This window comes from Triticum dicoccoides, chromosome 3A, assembly GCF_002162155.2.
Source record: "Triticum dicoccoides isolate Atlit2015 ecotype Zavitan chromosome 3A, WEW_v2.0, whole genome shotgun sequence".
Lineage (NCBI taxonomy): Eukaryota > Viridiplantae > Streptophyta > Magnoliopsida > Poales > Poaceae > Triticum > Triticum dicoccoides.
This window is the reverse complement of record NC_041384.1, coordinates 652,990,511-653,009,522: the sequence shown is the minus strand read 5'-3', so window position 1 is coordinate 653,009,522 and position 19,012 is coordinate 652,990,511. Positions and strand designations below refer to the sequence as shown.

The 19,012-nt window shown below is 48.2% G+C and overlaps 2 protein-coding genes across 2 annotated transcripts; one reads left to right on the top strand and one right to left on the bottom strand.

The window, feature by feature from the left end:
• Positions 1-3,434: 3,434 nt before the first annotated feature.
• Positions 3,435-5,102, top strand: LOC119269964 (stearoyl-[acyl-carrier-protein] 9-desaturase 1, chloroplastic-like). The gene is made up of 2 exons (XM_037551912.1): positions 3,435-4,292; positions 4,371-5,102. Exons 1-2 carry the CDS (start codon positions 3,726-3,728, stop codon positions 4,938-4,940), a joined length of 1,137 nt encoding a protein of 378 aa, XP_037407809.1. The 5' UTR covers positions 3,435-3,725; the 3' UTR covers positions 4,941-5,102.
• On the bottom strand, positions 5,101-6,798 carry LOC119269963 (pentatricopeptide repeat-containing protein At3g21470-like). Its single transcript, XM_037551911.1, has one exon. The coding sequence runs from the start codon at positions 6,745-6,747 to the stop codon at positions 5,122-5,124; it is 1,626 nt and encodes a 541-aa protein (XP_037407808.1). The 5' UTR covers positions 6,748-6,798; the 3' UTR covers positions 5,101-5,121.
• Positions 6,799-19,012: the final 12,214 nt, after the last annotated feature.

The following is a 19,012-nucleotide window of genomic DNA, read 5'->3' as shown; positions in this document are numbered from 1 at the left end:
GTAATATTTTTACATATTTTTACTTACCTCAAAGCCTGTTAGAAGGCTAGCGCAAGCTTCAGTCAGTCCGCTTTTGGCGGACTGAACCTTCTGGATCACCCTACTCATAATAGTACGGTGCCCCTCGTCGATGGAGGCGTCGTCAAGCACCTCCAGGAGATTGTCCGGCACCTCCGGTTGGACGGAGGCCGCCGGCTCAGAAGGCTTGCTCCTCTTGGAAGGAGTTCACCTACCGCGGTTCGGAACTGATTCCGGCGCGGTGTCCGGCACAAAGCCGGACTTAGAGCCCTGGGGAGCTTTATCCCCTTCACTCCTGGAGTCCGGGAGGTTGCCTTGCGGCTCCTCCGGGACCACCTCCTCCTGCCCCGGAGCTTGTCGCGACGCCACTTCGGCGTCGTCTGCAGTGCGGGGGGAGACAGCGGGCGGAACTGAGTTCACGTCCGATGAGTCCAAGGAGCCGCCCGACGATTCGTCGAATTCGGCCCGGGGCGGACTGCATAATTACATTCGACATTAGGGAAAGCTGTGCAACAAAGGAACATCATGAGTTACTCTGATATCCGTACTTACGATTTCGCCGGACGCTTGGCCCTGTTTGGCCACTCCTCTTTGCCCTCTTCGGCGTTGGGGGCGTAGTCCGGCGGAGGGGTCTTCCTTTTCCTAGACCCCTCGGCCTCCCCCGTTGGGGCGGCCTTCCTCTTCTCTCCTTCCTTCGCTGGGGGGGGGGGAGAGTTTTCTTCTTCCTCCTCCTCGTTTTCGTGGGAGGAGGGCGTCTCGGACTCGTCAGATGACGAGTCCGACACCACCACGTTGCGGGCACTCTTTCGAGTCCCCGTGGTCTTCTTCTTCTTGGCCTTCTTCTCCGGCACCACATAAGGCGCCGGAACCAGCAGCTTCGCTAGTAGAGCTGGGGCTGGGTCTTCGGGCAGCGGAGCCGGACAGTTAATCGGTCCGGATATCGCCCGCCAAGCCTGTCAAAGGTAAGGAAGTTTAGACCTCGCATAGAGTCAAACTATGAAAAAAGCTTAACATCCTATAAAAGGTGTAGATGGCATACCTCGCTAGCGTGACGCTGCGAGCTGTATCCGCGGTCCTCGGAAGCGGATGCGGGAGCCTCAGCGCCCTTGAATAGCATCTTCCAGGCGTCTTCGTACGTCGTGTCGAAGAGCCTGGTGAGGGTTTGATGCTACGTCGGGTCGAACTCCCACAGATTAAAATCCCGTTGTTGGCACGGGAGGATCCGGCGGACGAGCATAACCTGGATTACGTTAACAAGCCGGACTGGCTTGTTCACCAGGGACTGGATGCATGTTTGCAATCCGGTCACCTCTTTTTCGTCACCCCACGACAGGCCCGTCTCTTTCCAGGACATAAGCCGCGTGGGGGGTCCGGATCGAAACTCGGGGGCTGCGGTCCATTTCGGATCGCGCGGCTCGGTGATATAAAACCACCCGGATTGCCATCCCTTTAGGGTCTCCACGAAAGAGCCCTCGAACCATAGGACGTTGGCCATCTTGCCCGCCATGGCGCCTCCGCACTCCGCCTGGCTGCCGCGCACCACCTTGGGCTTGACATTGAAGGTCTTGAGCCAGAGGCCGAAATGGGGGCGGACGCGGAGAAAAGCCTCGCACACGACGATAAACGCCGAGATGTTGAGGATGAAGTTCGGAGCCAGATCGTGGAAATCCAGGCCGTAGTAGAACATGAGCCCCCGGACAAATGGGTGGAGTGGAAAACCCAGTCCGCAGAGGAAGTGGGGGAGAAATACTACCCTCTCATGGGGCCTTGGGATGGGGAGAAGCTGCCCCTCTTCGGGAAGCCGGTGCGCGATGTCCTTGGACAGGTATCCGACCTTCCTTAGCTTCTTGATTTTGCCCTCCGTGACGAAGGAGACCATCCACTTGCCTCCCGCTCCGGACATTGCTAGAGAAGGTTGAGGTGGGAAGTGCGGGCTTGGGCGCTGGAGCTCGGGTGCGCAGGAGATGGATAGGCAAAGGAGGAAGAAGGCGTAGGTAAAAAGGTGGATCCTTGTCCCCTTATATGGGCGGATGTAGTTGTGCGTCCCCGCCTGCCTAGTAAAACTCGCTTGCCTCCCAAGCGCCGTGATAAGTGGCGCGGTTGGGTTACCCACGTTCGTATTGATGAGAATCCCGTAAAAGGGGGGTACACGATCTCTGCTTCGACAAGACGTGCCAAGGAAACCGCCTCGCAAAACACGCTGAGGTGGAAAAGTGAAAACGATTCGAGTGAAGGACTTGGCTGTAGTGTGATGACGCACTGCGAAATACGTCAGCAGATTTGATTTGTGTTAATATTATTCTCTCTATGGCAATATGTGGAAGCTTATTTTGCAGAGCCGGACACTACTCTTGGTGTTTACAATCTTCTATGAAGGACTTGGAGGAGGAATCTGCCTTGCAATGCCGAAGACAATTTGCGCGCCGGACCCGTCGTCATTGAAGCCTGATTTAGGGGCTACTGAGGGAGTCCTGGATTAGGGGGTGTTCGGGTAGCCGGACTATACCTTCAGCCGGACTCCTCGAATATGAAGATACAAGATTGAAGACTTCGTCCCGTGTCCGGATGGAACTTTCCTTGGCGTGGAAGGCAAGCTTGGCGATGCGGATATTTAAGATCTCCTACCATTGTAACCGACTCTATGTAACCCTAACCCTATCCGGTGTCTATATAAACCAAAGGGTTGTAGTCCGTAGGCAATCAACTCCATATACAACAATCATACCATAGGCTAGCTTCTAGGGTTTAGCCTCCTTGATCTCGTGGTAGATCTACTCTTGTACTACTCATATCATCAATATTAATCAAGCAGGACGTAGGGTTTTACCTTCATCAAGAAGGCCCGAACCTGGGTAAAACATCGTGTTCCCCGCCTCCTGTTACCATCCGGCCTAGACGCACAGTTCAGGACCCCCTACCCGAGATCCGCCGGTTTTGACACCGACACTACTCATAGGATTTGAGATACATGTCATCTCATTTCCTACAAGATTTCTATTCCTATGATAATCCTATCCTACGAACCAAAAGAGGCCTTATACTAAAAAAAAGAGGTCAGAAAGAAAATTTACTATTGAAGACACGGTCTATTTATAGATCCAACCATGTAGGCATACTTATCTCATTATACTACCGTAACCTTTTTCCAACCTAAATGTCTAAAATCAGACAACATGCGATTACTCGCATCAAAATCGTGAACATTCTATCATCGCTCCGCTCCAAATTTCCGAGGTGGTTTTGACTCGTGCAGGTGGGTCTATCGCACAGTTTCAGCACATCTGTGGCTTTGCCGAAGACATTTTGCCGCGAGGACGTGACCAGCCTCGTGGCGGCCGCAACTGTTGGCGTGGCCAGCCAACCAACCAACACGTGCTGTTCGAGTGCCTCGGTTCAGATGGACAACTGCGTCTGTACACTGTACTCCTCAACCTGGGGGCGGACCCGTCCAAAAAAAAGCTCAACCCGGGGGCGGACCACGGTCTGTAGCAGCTCCCCGAAACACCCACAGAATCAGCCAGCCCGCTCCCGGCACAAAACCACTGCACGCACCCACTGGTTTTCCGCCTCCGGCAGTCCGGCGGTATCGCCCCGACGCCGCAGTTTATATACGGAGCCCCGACACCGCAGCCGTGGCAGTCCGACGACGCAACAACACCACCCCACCGCGCCGCCACTACTCACCCATCGGTCGGGAGCTAGCCACAATGCAGGCCCAGGGCCTCCTCCGCGTCCCCGGCCACCCGGCGGCGGCGCGGCCCCTCCCGCGCCGGCAATGCCGCGTGTCGGCCGTGGCGGCGGCGGCGCCGTCGGTGCAGCGCGGCGTGACGCACTCGATGCCGCCGGAGAAGGCGGAGGTGTTCCAGTCGCTGCGGGGCTGGGCGGCGGGGTCGCTGCTGCCGCTGCTCCGGCCCGTGGAAGACATCTGGCAGCCGGCGGACTTCCTGCCGGACTCGTCGTCCGAGATGTTCGAGCACGAGGTGCGCGAGCTGCGGGCCCGCGCCGCGGCGCTGCCCGACGACTACTTCGTGGTGCTGGTGGGGGACATGGTCACCGAGGAGGCGCTCCCCACGTACCAGACCATGATCAACACCCTCGACGGCGTCCGCGACGAGACCGGCGCCAGCGCCTGCCCCTGGGCCGTCTGGACCCGCGCCTGGACCGCCGAGGAGAACCGCCACGGCGACGTCCTCAACAAGTACATGTACCTCTCCGGCCGCGTCGACATGCGCATGGTCGAGAAGACCGTCCAGTACCTCATCGGCTCCGGCATGGTACGCAGAGTCAGAGCTTCTTGAACGAATCTGTTGAACGAGGAGTACAATCTCATCTGACATGCTGAGCAATTGCAGGACCCGAGGACGGAGAACAACCCGTACCTGGGCTTTGTGTACACGAGCTTCCAGGAGCGCGCCACGGCCGTCTCCCACGGCAACACCGCGCGGCTCGCCAGGGCGCACGGCGACGACGTGCTGGCGCGCACTTGCGGCACCATCGCCGCCGACGAGAAGCGCCACGAGACGGCCTACAGCCGCATCGTGGAGCAGCTGCTGCGGCTCGACTCGGACGGCGCCATGCTCGCCATCGCGGACATGATGCGCAAGCGGATCACCATGCCCGCGCACCTCATGCACGACGGCAGCGACATGAGCCTGTTCGAGCATTTCGCGTCCGTGGCCCAGCGCCTCGGCGTGTACACCGCGCAGGACTACACCGACATCGTCGAGTTCCTCGTCAAGCGGTGGAAGCTGGAGGCGCTGGAGGGCGGGCTCTCCGGCGAAGGCCGGAGGGCCCGGGACTTCGTCTGCGGGCTCGCGCCGAGGATGCGGCGCGCGGCGGAGAGGGCGGCCGACAGGGCCAAGAAAGACGAGCCCAGGAAGGTCAGGTTCAGCTGGATCTTTGATAGGGAAGTGGTTGTCTAGTGTTGGTCTGACTTCTGAGACTGAGATAGTGAGATGATCCTGTCACTGTCCTTCTGTGTTCTTTTGTTTTCTCTCTTTGCAAAGTTGTTCTATAGTTTCTTTTGAATTTGGAAACAATGTACTACTATCAGTTTGATAATGAAATGAACTTACAGTTTGATATCGCTGCAACAATGTACTACTATCTGCAACGCACTTTGTGTTCAGGAATGTCAAGCTCAACTGAACTGCACCCGGGAGTCTTCTCAACCCCATGGTTCGCCATCTTTCTCCTGACGCGCTCTGCCTGCTCCCACCTCTCGGACGCGGCCAAGATATTTGACAGCATGATGTACTCCGCGTCATTAGTTGATGCACCATCAGAGCGCAACTGGTTGATCTCATCTGACACCCGTTCAGACATCTCTGCATTGTCATGCACCCTGCAAGCTCCGAGAAGAGCGCCCCAGATGACCTCGTTAGGCTCCATCGCCATGCTCTTGACAATCGCATGAGCTTCCTCGAGTCTTCCTGCACGGCCCAGGAGATCGACCAGGCAACCGTAATGCTCCACTCCGGCAGCGACTCCATACGCGCCGAAACTGTTGAAAACCCTTAGGCCTTCTTCCACAAACCCTCCGTGGGTACAAGCTCCAAGCACGGCGAGGAGTGTGACCCCATTGGGCTTCTGCTCCGAGCACTCCATCTGGGAAAACAGCTGTATCGCCTCTTCGCTCCGTCCATGGCTTGCGAGCGCGGAGATCATCGAGTTCCAGCATTCGGTATTCCTCCGTTGGATGCTGTCGAACACCTTGCGGGCGTACTCGAGGTCGCCGCACTTGGCGTACATATCAACCAGGCCATTCAAAACGAAGTGGTTCTTCCGTATACGCGTCCGGTCCATGAACTCATGAACCTTCCTCCCTTGCTTTAGCGACCCGAGCTGCGCGCAGGCAGACAGCACGCTGGCCATGGTGAACTCGTCCGGCTTGACCCTGTCCTCCAACATCGAGTGAAAGGCATGCAACGCCTCCTCGGAGCGCCCGATTTGCGCGTACCCGGCAATCAGCGCGTTCCAGCTCACCAGGTTCCGCACCGGAACCCTGTCGAACATTGCCCGCGCCTCGTCGGCATCGCCGGCCTTGAAGTACCCCGTGACCATCGACGACCACACGAACACGTTCCTCGCGGGCATGGCGTAGAACAGCTCCCTCGCGGTCTCCATGTCCCCGGCGGCCACATAGCCGTGCACGAGCACGGTCCACGTGACGACGGTCCGCATGCCCATGGGCGTCGCGTCGAACCACCTCCGCGCCCCCGCCATGTCCCCCTTCTCGGCGAACCCGCGGATCATCGTCGCCCACGTGACGGACGTCCGGGAGCCCATGCGGCCGAACAGCGCCTCCGCCTGCCCCGTGTCGCCGGCCGCGGCGTACCCGGCGAGCATCGCGTTGCAGGTGACCACGTTCCTGCCCGGCATTCCGTCGAACACGCGGCGCGCGTCGGCGAGGAGGCCGCACTTGCAGTACATGGACACCAGCGTGGTGCCCACGAGCAGCTCGCCGGCGAACGCGGACTTGACGGCCTCGCCGTGGAGGGACCTGCCGAGGCCGAGGCCGGGGCCGGCGCGGGAGGCGGCGGCCTTGAGGAGGGCGGGGAGGAGGGGCAGGTGGTGCGTCTGGCGGGGCAGGTGCCTGGCGTAGACGAGGGCGGCGTCCCGGAGGGAGGCATTGGCGGCGTACTCCTTGACGAGGCAGGTCCACTTGTCAGGGTCGCCGAGCGCGGCCACCAGGTAGTGCGCGTGGAGCTGCTTCGCTCGGCTAGCCATGGACGATGGCAGGGGCGGGCGGACTCGTCCGGACTTTCAGGGGATGCCACCCTCATCGGTCGGCTTGTAATGCGGAAGGTGATGCCCTTGATTTGCTATTGATCTACTCCCTCTGTCATAATATACTCCCTCCGTTCCCAAATACTTGTCTTTCTAGGCATTTCAAATGGACTCAACATACGAATGTATGTAGACATATTTTAAAGTGTAGATTCACTCATTTTGCGCCGTATGTAGTCACTTGTTAAAATCTCTAGGAAGACAAGTATTTAGGAACGGAGGGAGTATAATATATGAGCGTTTTTTACATTAATGTAGTGTCAAAAATAATTTTATATTATGAGACGAAGAGAGTAGATGTTTTCGTACTGATAAGAGTCAGACATTTGGTTTATTTTTGTTTTATTTTCTGACAATGACAATTGCCTCCAGATCAACAGCAATTCTATCATACATTTAAGAGTTTTAAGCCATAGGTATTGCATATCTAAGTCATATGTCATTGATCTTACATTGAGATTTGTGTGAATATTTTCTTTCTCTTTTTTCTTTTTCTCTTTATGCTTGATTCACTCATTTAGATGCGTAATAATTATAGCACATCTAGATGTGTCCTAAACACACCCTTTAATAGTTTTAAAAGCGAACTGCATCTCAATGTTTTGTTTTACTTGTTGATCAATAACAATGTTCAACAAGTTTTTCAAATTCATCGACCCCAAAAACAGAAGAACATGTTACTGTCGTATCAAAGACCATAATTTTTCCACTTCTCAAAAGCGGCCTTCATCTCCTCAAGTTTGAACTTCTTCATTGCATCAACCAACTATGCATCAATGTGAAGGGTGAGCCCTCCGTCTAGTGATACACCGCGCACGTGTGTCTGAGCTAAATAGTAACATGATCAACAAGGGTGTGTTTGGTTTTGCTCGCATTATTTTGTGTGCATTGCATCTGTATTCCAGTTCAGCCTGGCCGAGAAAAAAATAGGCAAAAACCAACATTTGTATGTTGTCTGCTTGTCTGCATACCTTCTAGCCGGACGAAACGAAAGGTAGGTTGTTTGGTTGCCCGCTTATTTAGTCGGAAACACAAGCCATGGTGTTTGGTTACAAGCAACGCATGTTATCTAGTAACCTCCTCATGGAGGTGGTGAAGTTACTGTAGCGACCAGACCTCAAACAGTCTGATCTCTGTACTCCGGTGTCATCCCTGGATCAGGAATGCTGACACCACACAGTACTCGGAGGATTTATAGCAGAGTAGCAATCACACACTTATTACATCGAGTGTCTCAAACGAGAACTTATTACAATAAATATGGCTTAAGGCCATCTAATAACGATAACAACGGAAGGCTTGGAAGATAAGTGAGTCCATCAACTCCAACGGCATCACTGAGTATAGAACCACGACCTAAAAACTCCTTAATCGTCGTCTGAAAAGTCTGCAACATTAACGTTGCAGCCCGGAATGGGTCAGCACATGGAATATGCTGGCAAGGTAACACATAGAGAGTAATGGAATGAAATAACTATACTATATGCATATTTGGCTGGTGGAAAGCTCTATGGTTATAGTTTTGCGTAAAGCCAAATTTTCCCTACTTCAAAGGAATAAATTTAATTACTATCATGGTGGTTGTTAAACATTGAGAATGGTTGACAGCATTCTCAATCCCAATTAAGCATCATCATTAAACATAACCCAACAAAACTAATTTAGAGTAACATGTTGAGATTCACATGATAATCCAAGTACTAGATACTCAAGATGTCCATAACCGGGGACACGGCTAACCATGATTAGTTTATTACACTCTGCAGAGGTTTGCGCACTTTTCCCCACAAGACTTGATCGCCTCCGTTTGGTTTCTCGCACTACACGGTGTTTGAGAAGACGGATGACCGAGACATAGTCTTTTAGAAGCGCTAGCATCTTATGATCGAGTAGACCGTACCACCTACATCCCCTACATCTGCTAGTCTACCACTGTAAGAGTTCGCACAACTTAGTCAACTATGCTAGAGCCCATAATAGCTTGTGGCTGCACACGGAAGTTTTTAGTATGAATAGTCTCATGATCCTTTGAGCCTGAGTTGCGGTCCAAAAGAAAACAGGCAAGTCCTGGAATACCCAGGTGTCTCAATCCACCCAGATGTGTGTTTAAGTTGCCACCTTAGATAAACCATTAATTAACAATCTCACATCTGTCATGGATATCACCCACCCAATCCACGTCTACTAGCATAGCATGGCATAATAAGAAAACGTAGAAGTAACTCCCAAAGGTTTGATAATAACAGGTAGTAGGTACTACCTCATCTACTTCCCATCCCACAATTTAATTAGATCCTAATCATGCAATGTGTGAGGATTGATCTAATGCGATAAAACTGGATAGTAGAAAAGGTATGATCAAAGTGTTACTTGCCTTGCTGATGATCCGGGAAACCTAACGATTCGAAGTAACAGGCGGCGCACTCCGGGTACTCTATCACAAACAAACAAACAAGCATACAATAAGTACTCATCTAATGCATAGGTAAAACTCAAATAAGAGATCTAACCAGAAGGTTCAACTTAAGAACTCCGGTTGGCAAAAAATCAAATCAAACGAAGCAACGAAAGTCAAACGGCGAAAGAAAACAACTTCATTCTAGTAATCTGGATCTAGGCAAATTTTACAGTGGCAAAAACTTGTTTAAGTTGGTTATTCGGATAGAGGGTTTCGAGACGAAACTCTAGGCGCTTGAATCGCCTGATTCTGATAAACGAGCGAAAAGTTATACTAAAACGAAAATCGGATCAGGAATCGCAATCAGAAAAATCGCGGATTTAATCCGAGAAAAAGAAAAACGACGAACGCCGATTTTTTTAACGACGGCACGGAAAACGAGGCGGCGGCGAACCTCGGGCGACGTGCGGCGGCGGCGGCGGCGGGCGCTGGGGGCGGCGGGCGGCGCTAGGGTTTGGGCGCGGGTGGCTGGCTTCGGCTGGGCCTCCCCCCCCCGGCTTATATAGCCTAGTGGGCCGGGAGTCCGGGTCGGACACGGCCCCTAGGTCAGTTCGTACTTCTTCTTTTTATTCCGCTCGGAAGAAAAATAAAAAGAAATACTAAACAGACTCCAAAAATTCCAAAATAAATTTTCACGGGCTTCTAAAATCAAGCCGTACAAGGTGAACATTTATTTGGGATCTAAATGCACTTTTGAAAAACACACATTTTTCCTAAATTCAAATAAAACACCGGAAAACTCCGCAATAAAATATTATTTGATTTTATTATTAAATCCTTAATATTTCTTTATTTTGGGAAAGTCATTTTATTCCCTCTCTCAATTTTTTGTAATAGAAATAATTGATGATAAAATAAATAAAATCAAATGATCCTATTCCCAAAATTTGAGAAAACTCAAATATGAAAATAACAAAATCCCCAACTCTCTCTGTGGGTCATTGAGTTGCGTAGAATTTCTAGGATCAACCAAAATGCAAAATAAAATATGATATGCATTGATGATCTAAAGTATAACATTCCAAATTGAAAATTTGGGATGTTACAAACCTACCCCCCTTAAGATGAATCTCGCCCTCGAGATTCGGGTTGGCTAGAAAATAGGTGAGGGTGGTCTTTGAGCAAATCTTCCACTCGCTCCCAGGTGGCTTCATCCTCCGTGTGATGGCTCCACTGAACTTTGCAAAACTTGATAACCTTGCTGCGAGTGACTCGACTGGCAAACTCGAGGATCTTAACTGGTTCTCCTCGTAGGTAAAATCGTTATCCAACTGAATAGTTTCCAATGGCACTGTGTCTCTCAATGGTATTTCAGCCATCTTCGTGTGACATTTCTTTAACTGAGAAACGCGAAACACATTATGAACTCCTGACAATCCTTCGGGCAATTCCAACTTGTAGGCCACTTCTCCCATACGTTCCAAAACTCGATATGGTCCTACAAATCATGGCGCTAACTTCCCTTTTACTCCAAAACGCTTTGTTCCTCGAAGTGGAGATACTCGAAGATAAGCTCTATCTCCAACTTCGTAAACTGTCTCCTTGCGTTTAGAATCTGCATAACTCTTCTGTCTGGACTGGGCTACCTTGAGCCTGTCGCGAATCAACTTCACCTTCTGTTCAGACTCTTTAATCAAGTCAGGTCCAAACAAATGGCGGTCTCCAACTTCGTTCCATGACAACGGTGTCCTGCACCTCCTTCCGTACAAGGCTTCAAAAGGGGCCATCTTTAAACCGGTTTGATAACTGTTATTGTAAGAGAACTCTGCATATGGCAAATTATCGTCCCAACTAGATCCGTAATCTAGCGCACAAGCTCTCAGCATATCCTCCAAAATCTGATTGACTCTCTCGGTCTGTCCATCTGTCTGTGGATAAAAAGCTGTACTGAATTCTAGCCTGGTTCCCAAAGTTTCGTGCAACTGCTTCCAGAACTTTGAGGTAAACTGGGTTCCTCTATCCGATACGATACTCCTCGGAACTCCATGCAAACATATGATCCTGGTCATGTATATCTTTGCCAACTTAGCACTGGTGTAAGTGGTCTTTACTGGGATGAAATGAGCTACTCTCGTCAATCGATCAACTACAACCCAAATCGAGTCATAGCCTGAACGAGTCCTGGGCAATCCCGTGATAAAATCCATGCCTAGCTTATCCCACTTCCATTCGGGTATCGGCAATGGTTGTAACAATCCTGCTGGCTTCTGATGCTCTGCCTTTACTCTCTGGCATACATCACAAACTGCTACATACTCCGCAATATCCTTCTTCATTCCAGTCCACCAGAAAATATCCTTCAAATCCAAATACATCTTGGTATTTCCTGGGTGAATTGAATACGGTGAATCGTGTGCCTCTTGCAAAATCAACTTCCTGATCTCCGGGTCATTGGGCACGTAAACACGGTCTTCAAACCATAGGGTGTCGTGCTCATCCTCACGAAATCCTTTAGCTTTTCCTTTGCTCAGTTTCTGCTTTATAGCGGCAATCTCCTTGTCAGCTTTCTGAGCTTCTCTGATTTTATCCATCAAAGTTGAATGAATCTCCAATGCTGCTACATAGCCTCTCGGAACTATTTCCAAACACAGTTCACGAAGATTTACTGCTAACTCCTTGGGTATTTCTCCCGTCATTAATGTATTGACATGGCTCTTACGGCTTAATGCGTCAGCTACTACATTAGCCTTTCGAGGATGATAGTGCAATTTCATATCATAATCCTTGATAAGCTCCAACATCTCCTTTGTCTGAGGTTTAATTCCTTCTGTGTGAAAATGTACTTCAAACTCTTATGATCCGTGTACACCTCACAATGATTTCCAATGAGGAAATGTCTCCATGTCTTCAATGCATGCACTACAGCTGCTAACTCCAAATCATGCGTAGCATAATTCAACTCATGAGGCTTCAGTTGTCTTGAGGCATATGAAACAACTCTCCCTTCCTGCATAAGCACTGTCCAAGTCCTCGACATGAAGCGTCGCAATACACCTCATAATCCTTGGTCTGGTCTGGCAAAATCAACACTGGTGAGGTAACCAAGCGTTTCTTCAACTCCTAGAAACTAGCCTCACACTCCTCCGTTCATATGAACTTGGTATCCTTCTTTAACAACTCCGTCATAGGCTTCGCAATCTTTGAGAAATTCTCAATAAATCTCCGGTAGTACCCTGCGAGTCCAAGAAAACTCCGGATCTCTCCAACTGTTGTTGGGGCTTCCCACTTGGTCACGGTTTCAACTTTAGCGGGATCTACTGCTATACCTTCTCCAGATATAACGTGTCCGAGGAATCCTACTTCTTTCAACCAAAACTCACATTTGCTGAACTTGGCATATAACTGATGTTCTCTGAGCTTTCCAAGTACCAAACGTAAATGCTCCGTATGTTCCTCTTCATTCTTCGAATAAACCAGGATATCATCAATGAACACTACGACGAACTTATCCAAAAACTCCATAAACACTTTGTTCATCATGTTCATAAAATAGGCAAGTGCGTTAGTCAGACCAAATGACATAACGGTGTACTCATACAGCCCATACCTGGTAGTAAAAGCTATCTTCGGAATATCCTGTTCTCGAATCTTCAACTGGTGGTATCCTAATCGCAGATCGATCTTGGAAAATACCTTAGCTCCTTGCAATCGATCAAACACATCGTTGATCATAGGTAGTGGGTACTTGTTCTTGATTGTTACTTCATTCAATCCTCGATAATCAACAACCATCCTTAACGATCCATCTTTCTTCTCCACCAGAAGTACCGGCGATCCCCAAGGTGAAGAACTTGGGAGAATATATCCTTTATCCAGTAACTCCTTAATCTGCTTCTTAATTTCCACCAAATACTTTGCTGGCATCCTATATGGTCTCTTTGATATTGGCCCTGTGCCTGGCAATAGCTCAATCAAAAACTCAATATCTCTATCCGGTGGCGTGTCTGGCAACTCCTTTGGAAATACATCAGGGAAATCCCTTACCACCGGTACTTCCTCCTACACAACTCCTGTTAAGCAATTTACTTGAGTCCTCTTTGGCACATGTCGGGATACATACTTGATCCTTCTCCCTTCTGGGGTGGTAAGCAAAATTGACTTACTAGCACATTCAATATCCCCTTCATACTTTGATAACCAATCCATGCCTAATATCACATCCAATCCTTGAGATTCCAATACTATTAGGTCTGAGGGAAAAACATAGTTACCAATCCTTAATGGTAACCGATCACACCATAGACTAGCCACATACTCTGCTCCGGGCGAGGTTACTAACATGGGTGAGATAAGGGCTTGGGTTGGTAGGTTATACTTATCCACAAATCCCCTTGAGATGTATGAATGCGATGCACCAGTATAAAAAAGAACGAGTGCAGTAAATGACTTAACCAAAAACTTACCTATTACTGCATCGGGCTGAGCTTCAACCTCCTCCATGCTAACGTGGTTCACCTGTCCCCTGTTGAAAGGGTTCAGCTTCTTCCCAGAACTTCCATTGCCATTTTGGCCTTCAGGACATTCATTGGCATAATGTCCGGTCTTCTGACACTTAAAACAAGTGACTTGGCTTAGGTCCTTCTCGGCTGGGGTTGATGGGTTGGTGCGGTTCTGGCCGTTGCTTCCTCCATTGCCATTACCATTCTTGGTGCCATTGTGATTGTGCGAGCTACCTCCTCCATGGGTATGCTGAAAATGTCCTCCCGGTCTAGGGGTAAAACGTTGCTTCTGCTGAGCTCCTGAATTGTACTTTCCTTGTCCATACTTCCTCTTGCGATTCTCAATTTGTTGCTGCTTCCCTTCAATCATAAGAGCACGATCTACCAACTCCTGGTAGCTATTGAAGGTTGCTACCATCAACTGCATGCTCAACTCATCATTCAGTCCTTCCAGAAACTTCTCCTGCTTAGCTGCATCCGTAGCGACGTCATCTAGGGCATAACGTGCTAACTTACTAAATTCATCCACATACTGGCCAACTGTCCATCCTCCTTGGCGCAAGTTGCGAAACTCACGCTTCTTCATGGCCATAGCTCCTGCTGAAACATGGGCAGTACGAAAAGCCTGCTGAAACTGGTCCCATGTGACAGTGTCAACTAGGAAAGTGGCTGTGAAATTCTCCCACCATGATGCTGTGGGTCCTTCTAACTGATGTGCGGCAAACTTCACCTTCTCCGCATCTGTGCATCCTGTTGTGGTCAACTCCCTAGCTGTCTTGCGGAGCCAATCATCTGCTACTATCGGCTCGGTGCTACTGGAAAACACCGGCGGATTCAGCCTAAGAAAATGGGCTAAGTGGTCAACAGGTGGTGGTGGTGGTGGTGGGTTGTTGTTGTTCCCCTGATTCTGGACTAGCAACTGCATCAATGTGTTCTGCTGCTGGATCAACTGGGTGAGCTCCGGTGGAAAGGTAAATCCGGGGTCACGTCTCGGAGGCATCTGAGGGTTTAGAAAAGATGAGATATAAGAATAGAGGGGGTCTAAAGAGAAAACACTACCCATATGCACATGAGGCAAAACAAACAATTCGCTTCAATCAATCAAACAAGGGCATACAATCGATCTATCTATCGCAAAAGTGCTCGGGCTACTATATTTACATGGTGTACTACTACTACTAATGAGGTGGTCTACTAAAAATATTCTTCAGTTGCAGACTCCATGATATCTGCTCCAGCTTCATCAGCATAGTCATCATCGCTACTATCTGCTTCCGAGTCGGTGCCGTCGATGATGATGTAGTCTTCCGGGCTAATTTCCTGGGGTTCTTCGTCTTCATCTACTGGCGTAGGGCCTCCCATAAATATTCCAATCTTCTTGATCAGGTCGTCATTCTTCTCCACCAATACTTCAATTTCCTCTTCATAATCTTCACGTGTAGCCTTGAGTTCTTCCTCCAGTTCCTTGATTCTAGTCTTAGCCTTCTTCAGATCTATCATGTCAGCGCACTCTGGTTCTCCTGTCGTCGAATGTGCTGGTTTAACTCCTGGATAAAAGCTGCAATTGATCTATCCTTTCGGGTGCTGATCGTCTCCCAGTGTTCATCTCGGCGCCCACAAATCTGGTAGATACTATCCTTGAGGTCCTTGCGGTAGACTTCTCCAATGCGTCCACCATGGCGATGTGAGCTGCCATGCTCTTTCCTAGACTCCAAGTTGGTGCATCAAAAGAAAACTCTATGGGCTCAGTGACTGGCATGAACGTCCTTCCTGGAACTTGAACTTGAATCATCCAGCGCTCTTCTTCAGGTAAAGTGGCGTTGTAGGTTCCTGTGAAGCTTGGTACTCCTATATTCAGGTATCTAGTGACTTCCTTCAAGTGTCGTCCAAAGGGTGTATCTTCATCCGGTTGTGTGAACTTGTACCTTGCATCCGCCATCCTAAAGAGTAGAAAAGATGAGAGGTCAGAAGAGAAGAGAATGGATAGTGATCTAGATCTTGTGCTTAGTGGTCGTGTCCTACAGTCAGCGTGTACTCTGATACCATCTCTGTAGCGACCAAACCTCAAACAGTCTGATCTCTATGCTCTGGTGTTATCCCTGGATCAGTAATGCTGACACCACACAGTACTCAGAGGATTTATAGAAGAGTAGCAATCACACACTTATTACATCGAGTGTCTCAAACGAGAACTTATTACAATAAATATGGCTTAAGGCCATCTAATAACGATAATAGTGGAAGGCTTGGAAGATAAGTGAGTCCATCAACTCCAACGACATCACTGAGTATAGAACCATGACCTAAAAACTCCTTAATCGTCGTCTGAAAAGTCTGCAACATTAACGTTGCAGCCCGAAATGGGTCAGCACATGGAATATGCTGGCAAGGTAACACATAGAGAGTAATGGAATGAAATAGCTATACTATATGCATATTTGGCTGGTGGAAAGCTCTATGGTTACAGTTTTGCGTAAAGTCAATTTTTCTCTACTTCAAAGGAATAAATTTAATTACTATCATGGTGGTTGTTAAACATTGAGAATGGTTGACAGCATTCTCAATCCCAATTAAGCATCATCATTAAACATAACCCAACAAAATTAATTTAGAGTAACATGTTGAGATTCACATGATAATCCAAGTACTAGATACTCAAGATGTCCATAACCGGGGACACGGCTAACCATGATTAGTTTATTACACTCTGCAGAGGTTTGCGCACTTTTCCCCACAAGACTCGATCGCCTCTGTTTGGTTTCTCGCACTACACGGTGTTTGAGAAGACGGATGACCGAGACATAGTCTTCAAGAAGCACTAGCACCTTACGATCGGGTAGACCGTACCACCTACATCCCCTACATCTGCTAGTCTACCACTGTAAGAGTTCGCACAACTTAGTCAACTATGCTAGAGCCCATAATAGCTTGTGGCTGCACACGGAAGTTTTTAGTATGAATAGTGTCATGATCCCTTTGAGCCTGGGTGGCGGTCCAAAAGAAAACAGGCAAGTCCTGGAATACCCAGGTGCCTCAATCCACCCAGATGTGTGTTTAAGTTGCCACCTTAGATAAACCATTAATTAACAGTCTCACATATGTCATGGATATCACTCACCCAATCCACGTCTACTAGCATAGCATGGCATAATAAGCAAACGTAGAAGTAACTCCCAAAGGTTTGATAATAACAAGTAGTAGGTACTACCTCATCTACTTCCCATCCCACAATTTAATTAGATCCTAATCATGCAATGTGTGAGGATTGATTTAATGCAATAAAACTGGGTAGTAGAATAGGTATGATCAAAGTGTTACTTGCCTTGCTGATGATCCGGGAAACCTAACGATACGAAGTAACAGGCGGCACATTCCGGGTAGTCTATCGCAAACAAACAAACAAGCATACAATAAGTACTCATCTAATGCACAGGTAAAACTCAAATAAGAGATCTAACCAGAAGGTTCAACTTAAGAACTCCGGTTGGCAAAAAGAATCAAATCGAACGAAGCAACGAAAGTCAAACGGCGAAAGAAAACAACTTCGTTCTAGTAATCTGGATCTAAGGCAAATTTTACACTAGCAAAAACTTGTTTAAGTTGGTTATTCGGATAGAGGGTTTCGAGACGAAACTCTAGGCGCTTGAATCGCCTGATTCTGATAAATGAGCGAAAAGTTATACTAAAACGAAAATCGGATCAGGAATCGCGATCAGAAAAATCGCGGATTTAATCCGAGAAAAAGAAAAACAACGAACGCCGATTTTTTAATGACGGCACGGAAAACGAGGCGGCGGCGAACCTCGGGCGACGTGCGGCGGCGGCGGCAGGCGCTGGGGGCGGCGGGCGGCGCTAGGGTTTGGGCGCGGGTGGCTGGCTTTGGCTGGGCCTCCTCCCCGGCTTATATAGCCTAGTGGGCCAGGAGTCCGGGTCGGACACGGCCCCTAGGTCGGTTCATACTTTTTTTGTTCTGCTCGGAAGAAAAATAAAAAGAAATACTAAACGGACTCCAAAAATTCCGAAATAAATTTTCACGGGCTTCTAAAATCAAGCCGCACAAGGTGAACATTTATTTGGGACCTAAATGCAATTTTGAAAAACGCACATTTTTCCTAAATTCAAATAAAACTTCGCAATAAAATCTTATTTGATTTTATTATTAAATCCTCAATATTTCTTTATTTTGGGAAAGTCATTTTAGTCCCTCTCTCAATTTTTTGTAATAGAAATAATTGATGATAAAATAAATAAAATCAAATGATCCTATTCCCAAAATTTGAGAAAACTCAAATATGAAAATAACGAAATCCCCAACTCTCTTCGTGGGTCATTGAGTTTAGAATTTCTAGGATCAACCAAAATGCAAAATAAAATATGATATGCATTGATGATCTAAAGTATAACATTCCAAATTGAAAATTTGGGATGTTACAGTTACCAACACATTAGGCAGGCAGAACAAACCAAAAACACACAAATAGATAGCATATAAACTAGTTTTAAACAAAATCAAGCAGTTTTCAACATAGAACGACACTTACACCAAGCAGTTTTCAACCAAACTGAAAGTGCTAGTTATCGACTAGAGGAGGGTGAATAGACGATTTTTCTGAAAGTCTTCAAAACAGGCAATATCTTTGAAGACGTATGCTACCTCTTGAGCACTGCGTTGGTTTTTCCCGAAGAGGAAGGGGTGATGCAGCAAAGTAGCGTAAGTATTTCCCTCAGTTTTTGAGAACCAAGGTATCAATCCAGTAGGAGGCTACGCGCGAGTCCCTCGTACCTGCACAAAACAAATAAATCCTTGCAACCAACGCGAATAGGGGTTGTCAACCCCTACACGGCCACTTACGAGAGTGAGATCTGATAGATATGATAAGATAATATTTTTGGTATTTTTGTGATAAAGATGCAAAGTAAGATAAAGGCAAAGTAAAAAAGGAAAGAAAATAACTAAGTAGTAGGAGATTAATATGATAAAGATAGACCCGGGGGCCATAGGTTTCACTAGTGGCTTCTCTCGAGAGCATAAGTATTCTACGGTGGGTGAACAAATTACTGTTGAGCAATTGACAGAATTGAGCATAGTTATGAGAATATCTAGGTATGATCATGTATATAGGCATCACGCCCGAGACAAGTAGACCGACTCCTGCCTGCATCTACTACTATTACTCCACTCATCGACCGCTATCCAGCATGCATCTAGAGTATTAAGTTAAAAACAGAATAACGCCTTAAGCAAGATGACATGATGTAGAGGGATAGACTCATGCAATATGAAGAAAACCCCATCTTGTTATCCTCG

What these genes read in the sequence shown, in the direction of transcription:
- LOC119269964 (XM_037551912.1), top strand. Translation starts at nt 3,726, where the DNA reads ATGCAGGCCCAGGGCCTCCTCCGCGTCCCCGGCCACCCGGCGGCGGCG. An exon ending in ACCTCATCGGCTCCGGCATG is followed by an intron (nt 4,293 to 4,370) that starts GTACGCAGAGTC and finishes GAGCAATTGCAG; the next exon opens with GACCCGAGGACGGAGAACAA.
- LOC119269963 (XM_037551911.1), bottom strand. Translation starts at nt 6,747, where the DNA reads ATGGCTAGCCGAGCGAAGCAGCTCCACGCGCACTACCTGGTGGCCGCG.